Here is a 14,161-nt window from a genome sequence, read left to right as displayed (position 1 = left end):
CTTATCCGATCTCAGTATTGAGCTCATCTCGGGCAGCAGCCATAGTTGAACCATCGTTCTCACAGAGGTCAGTTACTATTTCACAAAGTGCTTTTCTTATCTATGACAGTCAAGCAACAGTCGGATCAGTCTCGTGTCTCAATATCGAGCGAGCTGGCTGAGTTGGCGCATCTCGAGTGTTTCTCTTAACGCCGTTTGCCTTTCATCGAGACCGAGCAACAAAGAAGCTTCACTTGATCTTTCTCAGTTCTCATTTTCATTCCAAGAGATGTTTTTGATGCTATCACTTATTCAAGAGATGCGCATCCGAAAGAACAACTCACAAAATATACACTTTGTCTTTCACTTGGCCTGCTTTGCTGTTCCTCCACGTTCGGCACCTGGACGAATCCCGAATATATAATTAACCTGGAATTAGAAGATCGCCTGATTCTGGGCAACCTGGGTTGTTTCTTTTTGTGTGGTTGAAGATCGATCAGCCTTCGGAGACAGGGCAGAGCTTTCAGTCAGACCTGCTCATCTTTTTGAGACATAGGACTGCCTTCCGTCCTAGCTCAAAACATCCCGGCCATCAGTACCTTGGAAAGTCTCTGTTGGTCAGTCACGGCGATCTCGCTCTGCTTCCCGAAGTATCAGAAACTGTCCTCGTCTCAGATCACTTACGATAAGCATCATCCGCGTTTTGGGGCGTGTCGACACAGCCGGTTTCTGGACCATGGAAGGCGGCGACCCGGACGTCGTCATGGGCGGAGATGATAAGCCTTCAAATGACACCACGACTACCAATGGAAATCCAGTGCCTGCTGATGGGGTACAAAAAGACGAGAATACCACATCGCCCGACGACGAGGATGAGGAGGACGAAGAGGACTACGAAGAAATTCTAGACGATGACTCGATTCGCAGACGAGGACTACTACCCACGGCATGTTGCTACGATGATCGCATGAAGCTTCACGTCAACGCCGACTTCGGGACTACGCCTCATCACCCGGAAGACCCTCGCCGAATAGAGGAGATTTTCAAAGCATTCAAGAGGAATGGCTTGGTTTTCAATGGCCCGGAAAGCAAAATCACGGAAGTGATGCGCCACAACCCGTCGAAATACATGTGGAGAATTGGCGCTCGCGAAGCAACCAAGGAAGAAATCCTTACCACACACACTCCGCTGCACTATCACTGGGTCGAGAGCCTATCGAAGATGGACTACCCCACGCTACGAGAAACGAGTCGGCAATATGATCAAGGCCGTGCCTCGCTTTACGTGGGCAGTCTGACATTCACGGCAGCCCTTCTCTCCTGCGGCGGCGCCATCGACACCTGCAAGCATGTCGTCGAGGGCAACGTCAAGAATGCCTTTGCTGTCATCAGACCCCCGGGTCATCATGCAGAGTACGACCAACCCCTCGGCTTCTGCTTCTTCAACAACGTGCCCGTTGCCGTCAAGATCTGCCAGCAAGAATATCCAGAGGCCTGCAGAAAGGTGCTTATCTTGGACTGGGACGTTCATCACGGCAATGGTATTCAGAATATCTTCTACGACGACCCAAATGTTCTATACATTTCTCTTCACGTCTACCAAAATGGACAATTCTACCCTGGGCCACCCGAGAATGCGGAAATACCGGATGGAGGCCTCGAGCACTGTGGTACGGGACCTGGACTGGGAAAGAACATCAACATTGGATGGCATGACCAAGGTATGGGAGATGGCGAGTACATTGCCGCCTTCCAAAAGATCATCATGCCTATCGCCAAGGAGTTCAACCCGGACTTGGTCGTCATTTCTGCAGGATTCGACGCTGCCGACGGAGACGAGCTCGGTGGTTGCTTCGTGAGCCCTGCTTGCTACTCACACATGACCCACATGCTCATGTCCTTGGCAGAAGGCAAGGTCGTCGTGTGCCTGGAGGGTGGCTACAACCTGCAAGCCATCTCAACATCAGCGGTATCAGTCGCTCGTACGCTGATGGGAGAACCGCCACCGAAGATGAATCTGCCATCTCTGAACAAGGACGCGGCCAGGGTCCTCGCCAAGGTGCAGAGCTACCACGCGCCGTACTGGGAATGCATGAGACCTGGCATTATTCCGATGCCGGATATTCAAGATCTGCATGTCACAAGACTCAACGACCACATAAGGCTCGGCCAAAGGCAAGCTCTGTCACAACGCCATCAGATGATTCCTCTTTTCATACAAAGAGACATGCTCTTCAAATCCTACGAGAATCAGGTCCTCGTCACACCAGACATTCCGTCCGCACGGCGTATACTCATCATCTTTCATGATCCGCCGGAGGTCTTGGCTCAACCTGATGTGGTAGACCGCCACGTGGAAGCCCATAACGCCTGGGTAGTCGATAGCGTCGAACAGTACATCGATTGGGCGGTTGGCCAAGGCATTGCGGTCATGGATGTCAACGTTCCGAACAAGGTTCTACGAGATGAAGATATGGAGCCTTACACCCAGCAGACAGGAGAGATCGAGCTCCTGGGCGAGCTTCAAGAGCTGGCGAACTACTTATGGGACAACTACATCCAGCTCTACGAGGAGGCCGACGACATTCTTCTTCTTGGCGTAGGTCGGTCGTACAGTGGAGTTAGGGCGCTCCTGACTGGACGAGGTATGTCTTTTCACCGCATAGCATTAAGGTACTCTTCCCCCGCTAATTAGTTCACGGCAGACTGCAAAGCCAGAATTGCTGGAGTCGCCTGCTTTATCAAGGGAATGCTGCGACCCGTCAAGTCTGACGTCGACACCGAGCTTGCACCTTGGTATAAGGATCACTCCCAGATCTACGTTGAGCATGACCACGCGTGCTGGTCTCGTGCAGACACAAAGCACAGAGTAAGTAAGCGCCGCTTCGGCACGGTGATTCGGAGCCCGGAAAACGGCACCCAGAAGATGGCGCAGGCCCATGCCAAGGAGGTCCAGAGCTGGATGCTGGATATGCTCGCAGCTCGGCAGAATGGTGATACTACGGAAGACGATAAGATGGCCTGACATGCGCCTGCTGAGTGAAGCTGAGAAGGTCAAGCATGGGACGAGATACCGGGGGAGGGGGGATGGGTGAGTCCATTGCAGCACATATACAAATGGGTACTGAAGCTCCGGCTGGCGTTGGAGACGGAGACATGTTCCAGGTCCGCAGCACGCTGATTACGGGGGAGCGGAGGATTTGAAGAGAAGAGACACTTTTGGTAGCGAGGAATCTTCGAGCACGCGATGGGGGCGAGCGACGTACCTTAGGCATCTCGCGAGAGAATTCTGTTGATACACTACGACAATGCCAACCATGTTGCCCCAACTACTCTGTACTCCGAGTAGGGAGTGAGGGAACATCGTCACCAAGAAGTCAGCTGGATACAAGAGACGAGTCACGGCCTTCCTCTCCAACAGTGGATCATAGCATCCACACAATAACCCGCCTTGCTAGCTCAATCGGTAGAGCGTGAGACTCTTAATCTCAAGGTTGCGGGTTCGACCCCCGCGTGAGGCTCAAATCCTCACCGCGATTGGCAAAGCCACTCTTCGGGTTAATCTTTTGCTTTTCGGGTCTTTGGGTCATGATGTTTTCACTGCATATGTAGGTGCGTAGGAAGGCATGCAGCAGCAAGTGACCTGACTTTTTGTCTTTCTTTCCAAGTGTAAAAGAGACCTAGCCAGTGGGTCCCTTTTCAAAATCCTGTTGCCGCGGTATTTTCGTGGTCTTTCAACACTCGCCTTGTCTTGGGGGCGTCTATAAATTTTCCGGCAAATCACTTTAGATCCCAGGCCATCGTCAATTCTCTAGGCTTTAATTGGTCCCAGCCGAAAGGATGCCTTGTGGAACAGCACTGACGTTCTCGAGTACACTCGGATTGGTTTAGTAGCCGACGCATTTCTTATCTTATCTGAGCAACCGCGTCTGAGCGCGCTTCACAGCTGATTCTCAGCCTCCGTTTTGTGGGTACATTTTGGTTTTCAGGGGGGGCCCGATCCCAATCCTCGGGCGCTTTTTGCTGCTTGCATCCTTAGGAACCCTGCTGCTCCATCCAAGGACGATTGACGTCTGGCGTTGGCGCGCATTTTAGCTGACCCATCAACTTTACCAACCCAACTACCTATCGCGCGCGCGCGTAGAGCAAAGATTCACGACCCCCCCCATCGCGAGGAGACTTTTGTCACGAGCATTGTTCTCAGCCTATCTCCAGGCTACACGACACGAACAGTTATGGATCGCGATCGGAGAAGCAGGTGAGTGGTGGTAGCTGTTGGCAGCTCGTGTTGTCTTTCCCACCCGTTCATCCCGAGCTCATCAAGGGCTTGCCTGGTCGAGCTTGGCACATTCTGCGATTACTTCACACCGGAGCGTCGCTCACAGGAACTGGAACTCCGTGGCACCGATGATCAGTGTATCGCTTGCTTTGTATCTTGGTACCTGTCACCGGCCCATCTCGGACTGCCGGACCTGTACGGCGATCACACATCTTCGCGGGGTGGCAGAGAGCGATGTGCCTCCTGTACCATGTGAACCATTGCCCGGCCTTCCGATTGCGTTGAACCATCATCAATGGAATCAGCTGACAAAATATCTTAGGTATGAGGACGGTGAGGTCACTAGGTATGGCGCTGGCGAGTCCTGGAGACCCTTCCCTAGAGGCGGAGGTGGCGGCGGAGACCGCTCCCCTCGACGAGCCCGAAGCCCGCTGAGGGACCGCGAACGAGACCGAGATAGAGATCGTGACCGCGACCGCGATCGCGACCGTGATCGTGACAGAGATAGAGACCGGCCTAGATCTCGCGATCGCGACAGAGACCGAGATCGAGATACCAGAGACACCAGAGACCGCCCGAGATCCAGAGACCGCGACAGGGAGCGCGCCCGCACACCGCCATTGACCTCGGATAGCTATGTCCCGGGAAGATCTCCCGCACGCCGCCGCTCGCGCAGTGCTGAGCGTTACCGACGTGATCGGTCCCGCGATAGAGACCCACGCCCTCAGAGCGACACATGGCGCAGACGAGACCGAACTCGAAGTCCTCCTCCTGTGAGACGGCCCTCGCCGAGACGTAGCCCTTCAAGGCGCCGCAGTCCCATTGTAAGATCTCCCGCAATTCGAGATGAGAGAAGCGATCGAGCCAGATCGCCGCCGCGCCGCGACAACAGAGATAGAGAGCGTGAGAGGGATAGAGACAGGGACTTTGATCGGCGGGACGACAGGTACCGTTCGTTGCCCCCCTTTGCGCAGACTATGGTCTCATTACCTATTAGACGCCGGTCGCGTTCGCCATACGGCCGCGACAGAGGTCCTAGGGACAGAAGTCCACCCCGGCGGTCGCCTGCGCCGGCATCTCGTGGCAACTACCGTCCACGGTCTCGTAGTACGAGCCGCCGAGGCGGTGGGGGCGAGAGATACGTAGGATCTTCTTACAGACGGGCCTCGCCGCCCCGAGATTCTGGCATCTCGTCAGCGATCACGTCTCGATCAGCTTCAGGCAAGTCGTCACCGCATCCTCCTCCTTCCACCCGAGCACGTTCGCGGCCGCAATCGAGGGAGCGTGGGGAGCGTGTCGAGCGAGTCGAGCGGGAGCAGCAGCGAGAGCGAGAGCGGGAACCCACACCGCTTCAGACCGGTGCTTCTGCCGCATCATCGTCCTCGACGATGACGACGACGATTCGCGAAGCACCCAAGCCTGCCGCAAACGCCACCGCAAACGCCGCCGTTTCCGCCGCCTCCGCGATCGCCGCCCCCCAAGAGCCGGCCCCGCCGGCCGCAAAGACACCACCTCGAGGGCCCGCCGCTTTACGTGCTCCTCCAACCGGCCCTGCCGCGACCCGAAACTTCACAGCGCCCGCCAGCTCACCAGCTGTCCAGCCTCCTAGACACCCGCCGACCCCGAGCGTGCCACCCTCGCGCGCAGATGCCGTTAGCCCGACGATCCCCCCGGCCGGCCCCCGAGGCTACGTTGCTCCGGCCAGGGGCGGCGGATACAGCGCCCGCGGTGGACGAGGCTCGTGGTCTGGTCCATCCCCTCGCCAGGCCCCTGCCCCCACGACATCCCCTTCTGCCATTGGCAACGGACCTTCCAGCATCCCAACGGGTCCGCGCGCCAATCCCTGCAATACAACACCGTTAAGCACATCGTCAGCACCCAAAGCCTTTAACCCCCCCACTGGCCCCTCCTCGCAGCACGGCGGCCCCGGAAACGTCCGCCTGACGCTCGCGCAGAGCATGCTTGCGACCTTGCCGCCCATCATCCCCGGCGGCAAGATCGACCCTTCCTTGCTCCCGACGACGACGGGTATCACGAGGGACATTGAGCCGCACTACAAGAAACTCAAGGCGGAGGAGGAAAAGGCCCGCGCAGAGCTGGACGCGAAGCAGGATAAGTTGCGGCAGAGCCTCCAGATGTGGGACAAGCTCGAGATGGAGTCCAAGGCGTGGAAGACGAGGGTGGACGTGAGCGAGCAGAGCTTGAAGAGTTTGGCTGGTGAAGGCATGGGCGGTGCCGCGTTCTAGGACGGAGCGAGCACCGTCATGTGGTAGACCACATTGGAAGAGATGTAGAAGGAATGGGACTTTGTGTGTTGTGATTCCGGTAGAATCGGAGATGTGGAATGGGTTGACTCTTGTTTTCTTTCTTCTTCCCCTTTAACAGCGGCGATGAAGATGTACTACTACTACTACTACTATTGTCTGTCAGTCGGAGAGGCACATACCCTTGCCTCCTCCCTTTCTTGCTTTTGCTTCATTACATGTAGGAAAATACAAGAAATCAAGTGGGCGTCTGAGTATATATTCTCTTTGTGTATATGTGTGTTTGTGTGTGTATACTTGGCAGGTATCGTGATACTCGTACGTATGTATACCTAGAATTAGGCAAGGTAGCCTGGCTCGACGGATGAATAGGTCAACCCTTTCTTGTCGAGAATTTGTATCAGACAGGACCAGAAATGTGGGCTTTCATGTCTCATGTTGTGAGGAGCGAAGTACATGCGCGGCATATTGGGCGTGTCCAAGGTCAATGGTCAAGAAGGTGAGCCGGCACTGGTAAGCCATGGTTTTTTTTCCTTCTCCATTGAGCAACTGTTTACTGCTTCCTCTTCTGTGCCGCAGGGTATAGACGAAGCCATGATCTAAGGTACTTCATAGCAAGGCATGGTAGGCCACGTGTGATGCCTCCAAATTGCCTCTCTTCTGGCCCTGCAGCCTAATCCATCATTTCATATCCATAATCCATACTCGTTTCCGTAAACCCATGCTGGCCAACCCAGCGAGTTCCTGTCAAGCCCTTCCCTATATTCCGAAGCCAAACCATAGCCCATCTCGTCGTCTCATCTCCCATGGTATCCAGCCGTGAACTCGTCTGTATAGGTCACGGCGAGTTGTGATATTATACAATATCTGAGGGAAATTACATTATCCTCAGTCCTTCTCTGGGAAAGCCAAAATGAAAAAAGGTCATGCGAGTATCTCTCGCCGACGAACAAAGGGAAGCAAAGAAAACAATCAGTCCTACGCGTAGTCCATATCGCTATCCCATTCGTCGTCGACCTCGAAGTCTCGTTCGTCGTTCAGGAAGTCATCCATGCTGTACTGATGCTCCCGAGGCTTTTGGTTGTCGATGTGGATATCGACAACGTTACACATGCCTTGTACAAAGGTGTCTGCCGCTGCTTCTTCAGTGGCTTCGTCGGTCTTGCCCTGATTGGAATCTTCTTCGGGTTCTTCCATATCGACGTCGCTATCGGAGTCAAATTCGTCGCTGTCAGGCTCCGCGTACGACTTGGGCTGCAGCTGCTGGCCACGAAGCCCTCTTGACGTGCTGCTAGCGCGAGAAGAGGTACCCGAAGCATGGGATACAACTCGTTTGCTCCGCCGGGATGGCTCTGCGGCAGGTTTCTTGGACTTTCGCTTCGAAACGGCCAGGGTAGATGACTCGACGGGCAACGGTTTCTGCAGGGTGAAATGTGGTTTTGGATCGGGGCTTTGTCGAAGGAAGATCTTTTCAAACTTCTCCTGCCACGACTTTCGGAGCTCCACTCGTGATCGCCAGGAAATGCTGAGCATCGCCTTGATGGAGATGTGTCTGAGATCCGGTAGCTCTTTAGCGCTATCAATCAATGATTGAAGAAAGGCCTCGGCAGCCGCAGTATCAGCTGTGCCGGAGCTCCAATGACGAAGATTCTCCAGATGAACCACTTGCAAAGACGCTGGCCAGCTAGGAACCTCATTCGCGAGCAATAGCGTGTCGTAAGAGGGAAGTCGATCGTTACTCGATTCCAATAAGCTGAAGTACTGCAGATTCATACGCAGCTCCTTAAGGTGCGGACAAGCAGTTCCCAACACCGTAAGGAAGGACAGGTTCAGTGAACGGTTGTGATTCAACACAAGCGACTGCAACTGATGTCCCTTCGTGACCAGGAACGAGCTGAAATCGTCGGCAATGACTTCCGCGCAGTTCACTAGTTCTAGGCGTCTCAGCCTTGCTGGGAGCAAGGGAAACAGTGACGTAGTAATGATTGTCGACGATTCAAAGACCAGATCGTCGAGATTGGGAAGTGCCAGAATAGAGTTCGCAAGCAGGCTCACAGACTTCTGATCTTCGGCAAGCAGTTCGGGATTGGTCTCGGGATCTTTGTCCAGTCTGATGGACGGCATCTGGTAGTTCACGAACTTGAGTTTCCGTAAAGAGACGAAGCTCGGCATCTGGTGAACTTCTTGGAGTCTCGCAAGGCTCGCTTCCCAGTTCTTGTCCATCAGCCTGGAGCTCCACTGCCAGCTTTGGAGCCGTGTTATTGCAGTCTTTTCCCCAGCCTCGGCATCTGCAGTAGGAGACACCTCCAATGCCTCAAAGAGCTCGTCAGGGTAAGTCCACTTGATGGATTCCTTCAGCTTTCGGAAAGGGGCCTGGTCATATCCATGCACGAGCAAGACCTCTTTGAGACGTGGCAAATGCTGCATCAGCTTCAGCGGCGATGTCAGACCTCGTAAAGACACCAGTCTCACGTCGATGTGAAGGGCCTCGATTTTCGCTCTGTAGTTGAACGTAGTCTGCGATGGCGGCTTCTCGAGCAATTCCGCGAGCCCATAAGCTTTGGTCTCGTCCCGTACTGGTGGACATTTGTAGAGAACAGTCAATGCCGGATCGGCGAATTGCCTGCACGTCTTGGCCGTATGGAGGATCCAGTTGACGTCTAATGTATCCTGCTCATCGCCTGAAATCGCTGCGAATTGAAATATCTGAACCCAGATCGAATGCGCAATTTGAGGGTCGAGCCAGTTTGGAATCACGGGGCTTGTGGTGTTCGTGTCGATATTTGCCTTGTTCTTTGGGGGCCTTCCACGCGGCTTAGCTGGGGTGGTCTTTGGAGTAGGTTTGGCATCTGAGAGATCGTCTTCGAATTCATTGTCTTCGGATTCGTCCGAAGAGTCGTCCTTGGCTATCCGCGGTGAAGCCTCCACTTTGCGAGGTCGACCTCGGCCTCTCTTAGGGGTAGAGTCTCGCGCAGTGGTGGTCGACTTGCGTTTGGTGCCGGCCCGGCTAGCCCCTCTTCCGTCGCCAGCTTTGGCCGGCGTCTTTCGGGGACTCTTGCGTGAGGTGCGAGGGGACTCTTCAAAATCTTCGGATTCGTCCGCGACGGAGTCTTCCTCATCAGAGCTTTCCATGCCAACATATGACTGAATGTGAGAGCGAGTCGAGGATCGAGTTTTAGATCGGAGACCATCGCTGAGCTTATTCAGGGACGTTCGGGCCCCGGCTTTGGTGACTCGCATTCGATCGTTGGTAGTAGATTGGGAACCTGTCGCGATCGCTGAGTCGCGACGAGGCCTCGAGGTTGTGTCTTGCCGCTTAGAAGCCATGATGCAATAGTTGTAGGCCCTGCATGGAGAGGAGTCGCATCTTAGAGAATGTTCCAATGAGACTGTCTTGGACTTGGTGACTCACCTGTGCTCGAACTATACGCAGAGCCGTCCGGTGATAAAACCAGTCAGAAGAGTGTGGAGTTGCACACCAAACTTAGCGCATGCTGATTGAAGCTGTCGAGTGATGACGTTTGCGACGATATGCGCCAGCGGCCGGAAGTCCGATATCAATGAGTACGACGGCACGTTGCAGAATTGATTCACTCATGCAATGTACAATAAGAGATGAAGGAAGATTTGAATGCGCACAAGGGCACACTTGTGTGAAGGGAAAGTGTAAGGTACGAAATTTAAAGGGTCTCGTCGAGGAAGGTTCACACCTTTGCAAGTGAGTTGGAGTTGGTGGGGCAGGTGCGTGCAACAGTCACCTCACTGAGGTGAACAACCAACAAAGAGGAGCTGTCAGCCTTGCACTAGCGTCTTGGGACACCTCAAGGCTGCGGTGGCTGCAGTAGGTAGACGCTTGTCAAGGAGCCCCGCAAACACATGGCCTGTGCGCCTTGGGTACGATAAAGAGAAGAAGAAAAAAAAAAAAAAAGGCCAGGCAAGTGGAAGTCCTCGGTCTCTCAACTTTGAGAGTGAGTTTGCTCGCAGTCTGGCAGCATCAGGTTTCGCTGGCGTAACAGCATCGACATAAAGGATGCTAAACTGCGAAGTGACGGGGATTCGGATTGGAGCAAGTAGATTCTGGCCGGCGAGGCAAAGATTGGCTGTCAGTTGCTTTGCGCCGAGTTGCCGTGCGGATGGCAGCTCTAGACTCTGAAGGAAAATATCATGTCATGTTCAAGTGCAAGTTGGCCTGAAGGAAATAGAACTATTTGTTCGAGAAATTCGAGACAGGGTTTCATACTCGGGAAAGCAGGACCAACTTGATTAGGGTGTCGGGGCGAGCATCTTCGCAGTCGGGTGCTTCCCGCCTGGAGAGAATGGACCCACTGCCAGAGGAGTTTGGCCAATCATGAACATGTCTTGCGGGTTTCCTCGAGTAACGTACCCGTACCTCATCCGTAAGGTCCCTGAAGGCAGGTATCCATAGCCAGAAGCCCAAAGCCAACCAGAGCAGGTACAAAGCACAGTAGAAGACACCTACATCGAGCAAGTGCTGTGGTGCCCCCTTGCCCAGGGCAGTTAGTTTCACAGGCAGTTAGGGGGCGTGAGAGCCTGGCGGCACTGGCCAGTGACAAACACGTTTGCTGAAGGCCCCCCCCCGGTCCACCTCCAAAATTCAATTGCTCCGGGGGTGGGTTATCCACGTTTTTTGAGCCATCGACGACGACGCGCTTCCACTCCCACTCTATCACAGCCTGTTCCTGTTATTGTCATCGCCCAGCGCCACCACTCTTGACCGTCAGGAACGCGCCGCCTTTCTTCAGCCAAAGCTAGAACATGGTTTTCTAGTCTTGCAGTCCGTCGTATTTTAGGTTCGCTTTTCTCTTTTTTGTCCAAGCAGCCTACCGCCCGGGCTTCTTTTTCCTTTTCCTGACCAAGACCCGAGTCGCAGTCGCGGTCGCGTCTCGTTCCTTGGGTCCCACTCACTGTCTCGGCCCTCCTGTCGCATTGCTCACGAGTCACCACGACACCTCTTTGGCTCAGGTCTGGCACAAAAAATCTAGACTTGACTTGCGCCTTGTCCGGATTGTGCAGCCCACCACTCTGCATCTCCTGCTTCGAGTCGCGCGAAAGGAGACAACAGTGAGGTTGCGCCTCACTGCCCATTTCTCGTGAGACTCGGCCTCTCACTTGCGAACCTTCAATGAGCATCGAGACCAGACATCCTTCCACTCTGGCTCACCACGTTGAAGTGGGCTTTGCGAAGTAAGGGGCAACCATACCCAGGGTAGATTTGAAGGCTTACAGTCTTCATTTAGCCTTTCTGGGAAGCACCAAGCGGGACTATCTCTATAAACTTCTCATGGTCCCCCTTCACCAGCTATGACGCTTCACTCGCGGCGCCAGCGCAGTACCCCTTTTCTCCAGAGGAACATCTTGCAAGGCATGGGAAACACCCAGTCTTCGGCTTCCAAGGCCGCTGCTTCCGGAGATGTTTCCAACGGCCATCATGAAGTCCGCCCCAACAAGCGCCGTCGCATGGATGCCGAACATCAGCTCGCCGACCAAATATTTCAGGCACGAGATGTCGGCGACCTACAGCGCAACCTCCGTGTCCAGGTCAACAGGATCTTCCACAGGGCCTCAAAAAGAATATCCGTGGCCCCTTCCGACGATGTCGTGAACCTGAAGGCCCGATGCAAGGTTTCGCTGTCGCATGTCACCAAAGCTGGTGAGGTCTTGCTCTACTGCAACAGCCAGCTGTGCGATATCAGGTCTTTCAAGGACCCTGGCGGCCCAAACCGGATGGCGCGCATCTGTCTGCAACGCCCATTCTATATCCCGGAAGACAGCATGCGCATCAACCGCGACGACAATGGCTCCTTTGACTTGGCTGACTCTTACCGTCTCTGTGTCGAGCTCGAAGCTGCCGGCCCAACCTTTTGGCCTCCAATTAATATCAACTCTTCAGGCGACGACGCGAACCCTACCGAGGCCATACACTGGGTCCTCGCTGCCGCATCGTCAGATTTATTCACACGTAGGAAGGCACTACTAAACCTTAAAGTCAAGAAGACACCGCAGTCCCTTGGCCCGACTGAGCATGTCATCGACATTGATGCGCAGTGGACGACTGCCTTTGAGGCAGGCCAGATCCGGGCTGTGGAAGCGGGCACAGAGCCGTCCATCACAGTATCCGGCATGCTAGCCGCGCAAGACTCACTTCTCACGGATTACGGCCAGGAGCCATTATACGAAAGTCCACCAGGAACTCCAGTCAAGGCTCCCAGGAATAGCGCTGTGAATGGGGATGTCCACGTCGACGAGGATCTCGAAGAAGAACTCACCCCTAACCGGTCGCTGAGAGTGCGCGGCGCCACCAAGAATTATAACTTGAAAGTCCTCAGTGACAAGGCTCAAGGCAGGGACAAGAAGCGGAAGAAACGCGGTGCCGCGAATGCCGTTGAAGAGGGGACCGTTACCTATCACCTACCCAGCGAGAAAGTCTGTCTGGATTCATTCCGCTGCGTCACGTGCGGCATGCCACATGGCTCGCTTCCTCAGCTGCAGGTTCATCTCATCAGTCAACATGACCAGTATGAGTTCCGGCCGCAGTCTCGCGCGAAAGGCGCCGAGTTCGAGGTGGCACACCGCTATGAGTCTTACACCTTTGGCCCGGAGCCATTTGCTCTTAGAAGGCCTACAAAGGCGTTCGATTTGGATCAGTTCGCGGAGGGCAATATATCATTCTTAACATCACGGTTTGGTACTGAGGACCAGAGCACACCCGGGCCCCAACCACTAGGTCGCGGCAGCAAGCAACCGCTCGCCAAACCTGCGCAGGTTCGCTCTCTCGCAAGCCCTCTCACAGAAACGTTGCTGACTCTATACAGACACGCTCGAGAGTGCTTCTGCCAGATATTGGACAGACGCTCTATGACCCCATCACCAGGGCCACATTGCAACCAGGCACCGAATACAAGAAGCCGCCCGCTAGCGACAAGTGGCTGATTCAATGGCATCGCGATGCCTTGGCGGATTTCTCTGATGTCCCACCGGACGAGAGGGAGTACATGCAGGAATGGGACAAGTTCATGCTCACCAAGCGCCTCTCATCTAGCATATATTTCCCCGCGGCCTGGCTGAGCTTTGTGAGGCTCAAGTCGGAATGGCTCCTCTCTTCGCCGTCTCGTATGACCGAGTTTGGCAAGCACTTTACGTACCTGTTGGCGCGGAGTAGTCTCGACCACGGTACCGTCGTGGAGGCACTCGATCACATTGCGATGCGCAAGGCGAAACTCGGCATCAAGACCGGGGAATATCCGACGCTGGTGCCCAAGGGATCGCCTCAGGGGCCTCACATCCGCAAGAGCGCCGGTGGCTGCTTGGTGTGTGGGCTGACTGTTCTGGGACCGAGGCTCCTCTTGTGTACCAACCTGGTGAGTGATGCCCCCTAAGTATCCTTACAAACGAAGCCCGCTAAACCTTGTCTACAGAAATGCTCAAAACGGCTCTACCACTCAGACTGCATCAGCGAAAACGCAAAGATGAGCGTCGATGACCCGGATTGGGTTTGCAATGAGTGCTTCGAGACGCAAGCGGCAGAGCGGACGTAAGAGGGAAGCCCAGCCACCGCCAGACGTGGAATCAAGACGCATAAGTGTATAGTGAGAAATATTCGCTCGTCAACTCGAGGGAC

General features: G+C 54.6%; 4 protein-coding genes and 1 non-coding gene across 5 annotated transcripts; 4 read left to right on the top strand and 1 right to left on the bottom strand.

Annotated features, from left to right (window-relative positions):
- Positions 1-742: 742 nt before the first annotated feature.
- On the top strand, positions 743-3,004 carry BDZ83DRAFT_570976 (histone deacetylase; the record flags this gene model as incomplete). The annotated part of the gene is made up of 2 exons (XM_060504364.1): positions 743-2,624; positions 2,685-3,004. The coding sequence occupies 2 exons, from the start codon at positions 743-745 to the stop codon at positions 3,002-3,004; spliced, it is 2,202 nt and encodes a 733-aa protein (XP_060368228.1).
- Positions 3,005-3,427: 423 nt separating this feature from the next.
- On the top strand, positions 3,428-3,500 carry BDZ83DRAFT_t81. The gene has a single exon. It is a non-coding gene; the product is annotated as a tRNA-Lys (tRNA).
- A 453-nt stretch (positions 3,501-3,953) lies between these two features.
- On the top strand, positions 3,954-6,804 carry BDZ83DRAFT_610503 (uncharacterized protein). Its single transcript, XM_060507593.1, has 3 exons — positions 3,954-4,237; positions 4,581-5,204; positions 5,256-6,804. Exons 1-3 carry the CDS (start codon positions 4,215-4,217, stop codon positions 6,502-6,504), a joined length of 1,896 nt encoding a protein of 631 aa, XP_060368227.1. The 5' UTR covers positions 3,954-4,214; the 3' UTR covers positions 6,505-6,804.
- A 696-nt stretch (positions 6,805-7,500) lies between these two features.
- On the bottom strand, positions 7,501-9,849 carry BDZ83DRAFT_571134 (uncharacterized protein; the record flags this gene model as incomplete). Its single annotated transcript, XM_060504381.1, has 1 exon — positions 7,501-9,849. One exon carries the CDS (start codon positions 9,847-9,849, stop codon positions 7,501-7,503), a length of 2,349 nt encoding a protein of 782 aa, XP_060368226.1.
- Positions 9,850-11,844: 1,995 nt separating this feature from the next.
- Positions 11,845-14,078, top strand: BDZ83DRAFT_717299 (uncharacterized protein; the record flags this gene model as incomplete). The annotated part of the gene is made up of 3 exons (XM_060511937.1): positions 11,845-13,305; positions 13,356-13,901; positions 13,959-14,078. 3 exons carry the CDS (start codon positions 11,845-11,847, stop codon positions 14,076-14,078), a joined length of 2,127 nt encoding a protein of 708 aa, XP_060368225.1.
- Between the last annotated feature and the right edge of the window lie 83 nt (positions 14,079-14,161).

Source organism: Colletotrichum acutatum, assembly GCF_030867785.1.
Source record: "Colletotrichum acutatum strain CBS 112980 chromosome Unknown BDZ83scaffold_19, whole genome shotgun sequence".
Taxonomy (NCBI): Eukaryota; Fungi; Ascomycota; class Sordariomycetes; order Glomerellales; family Glomerellaceae; genus Colletotrichum; species Colletotrichum acutatum.
The sequence above is the reverse complement of the archived record's forward strand: the minus strand, read 5'-3'. Positions and strand labels throughout refer to the sequence as shown.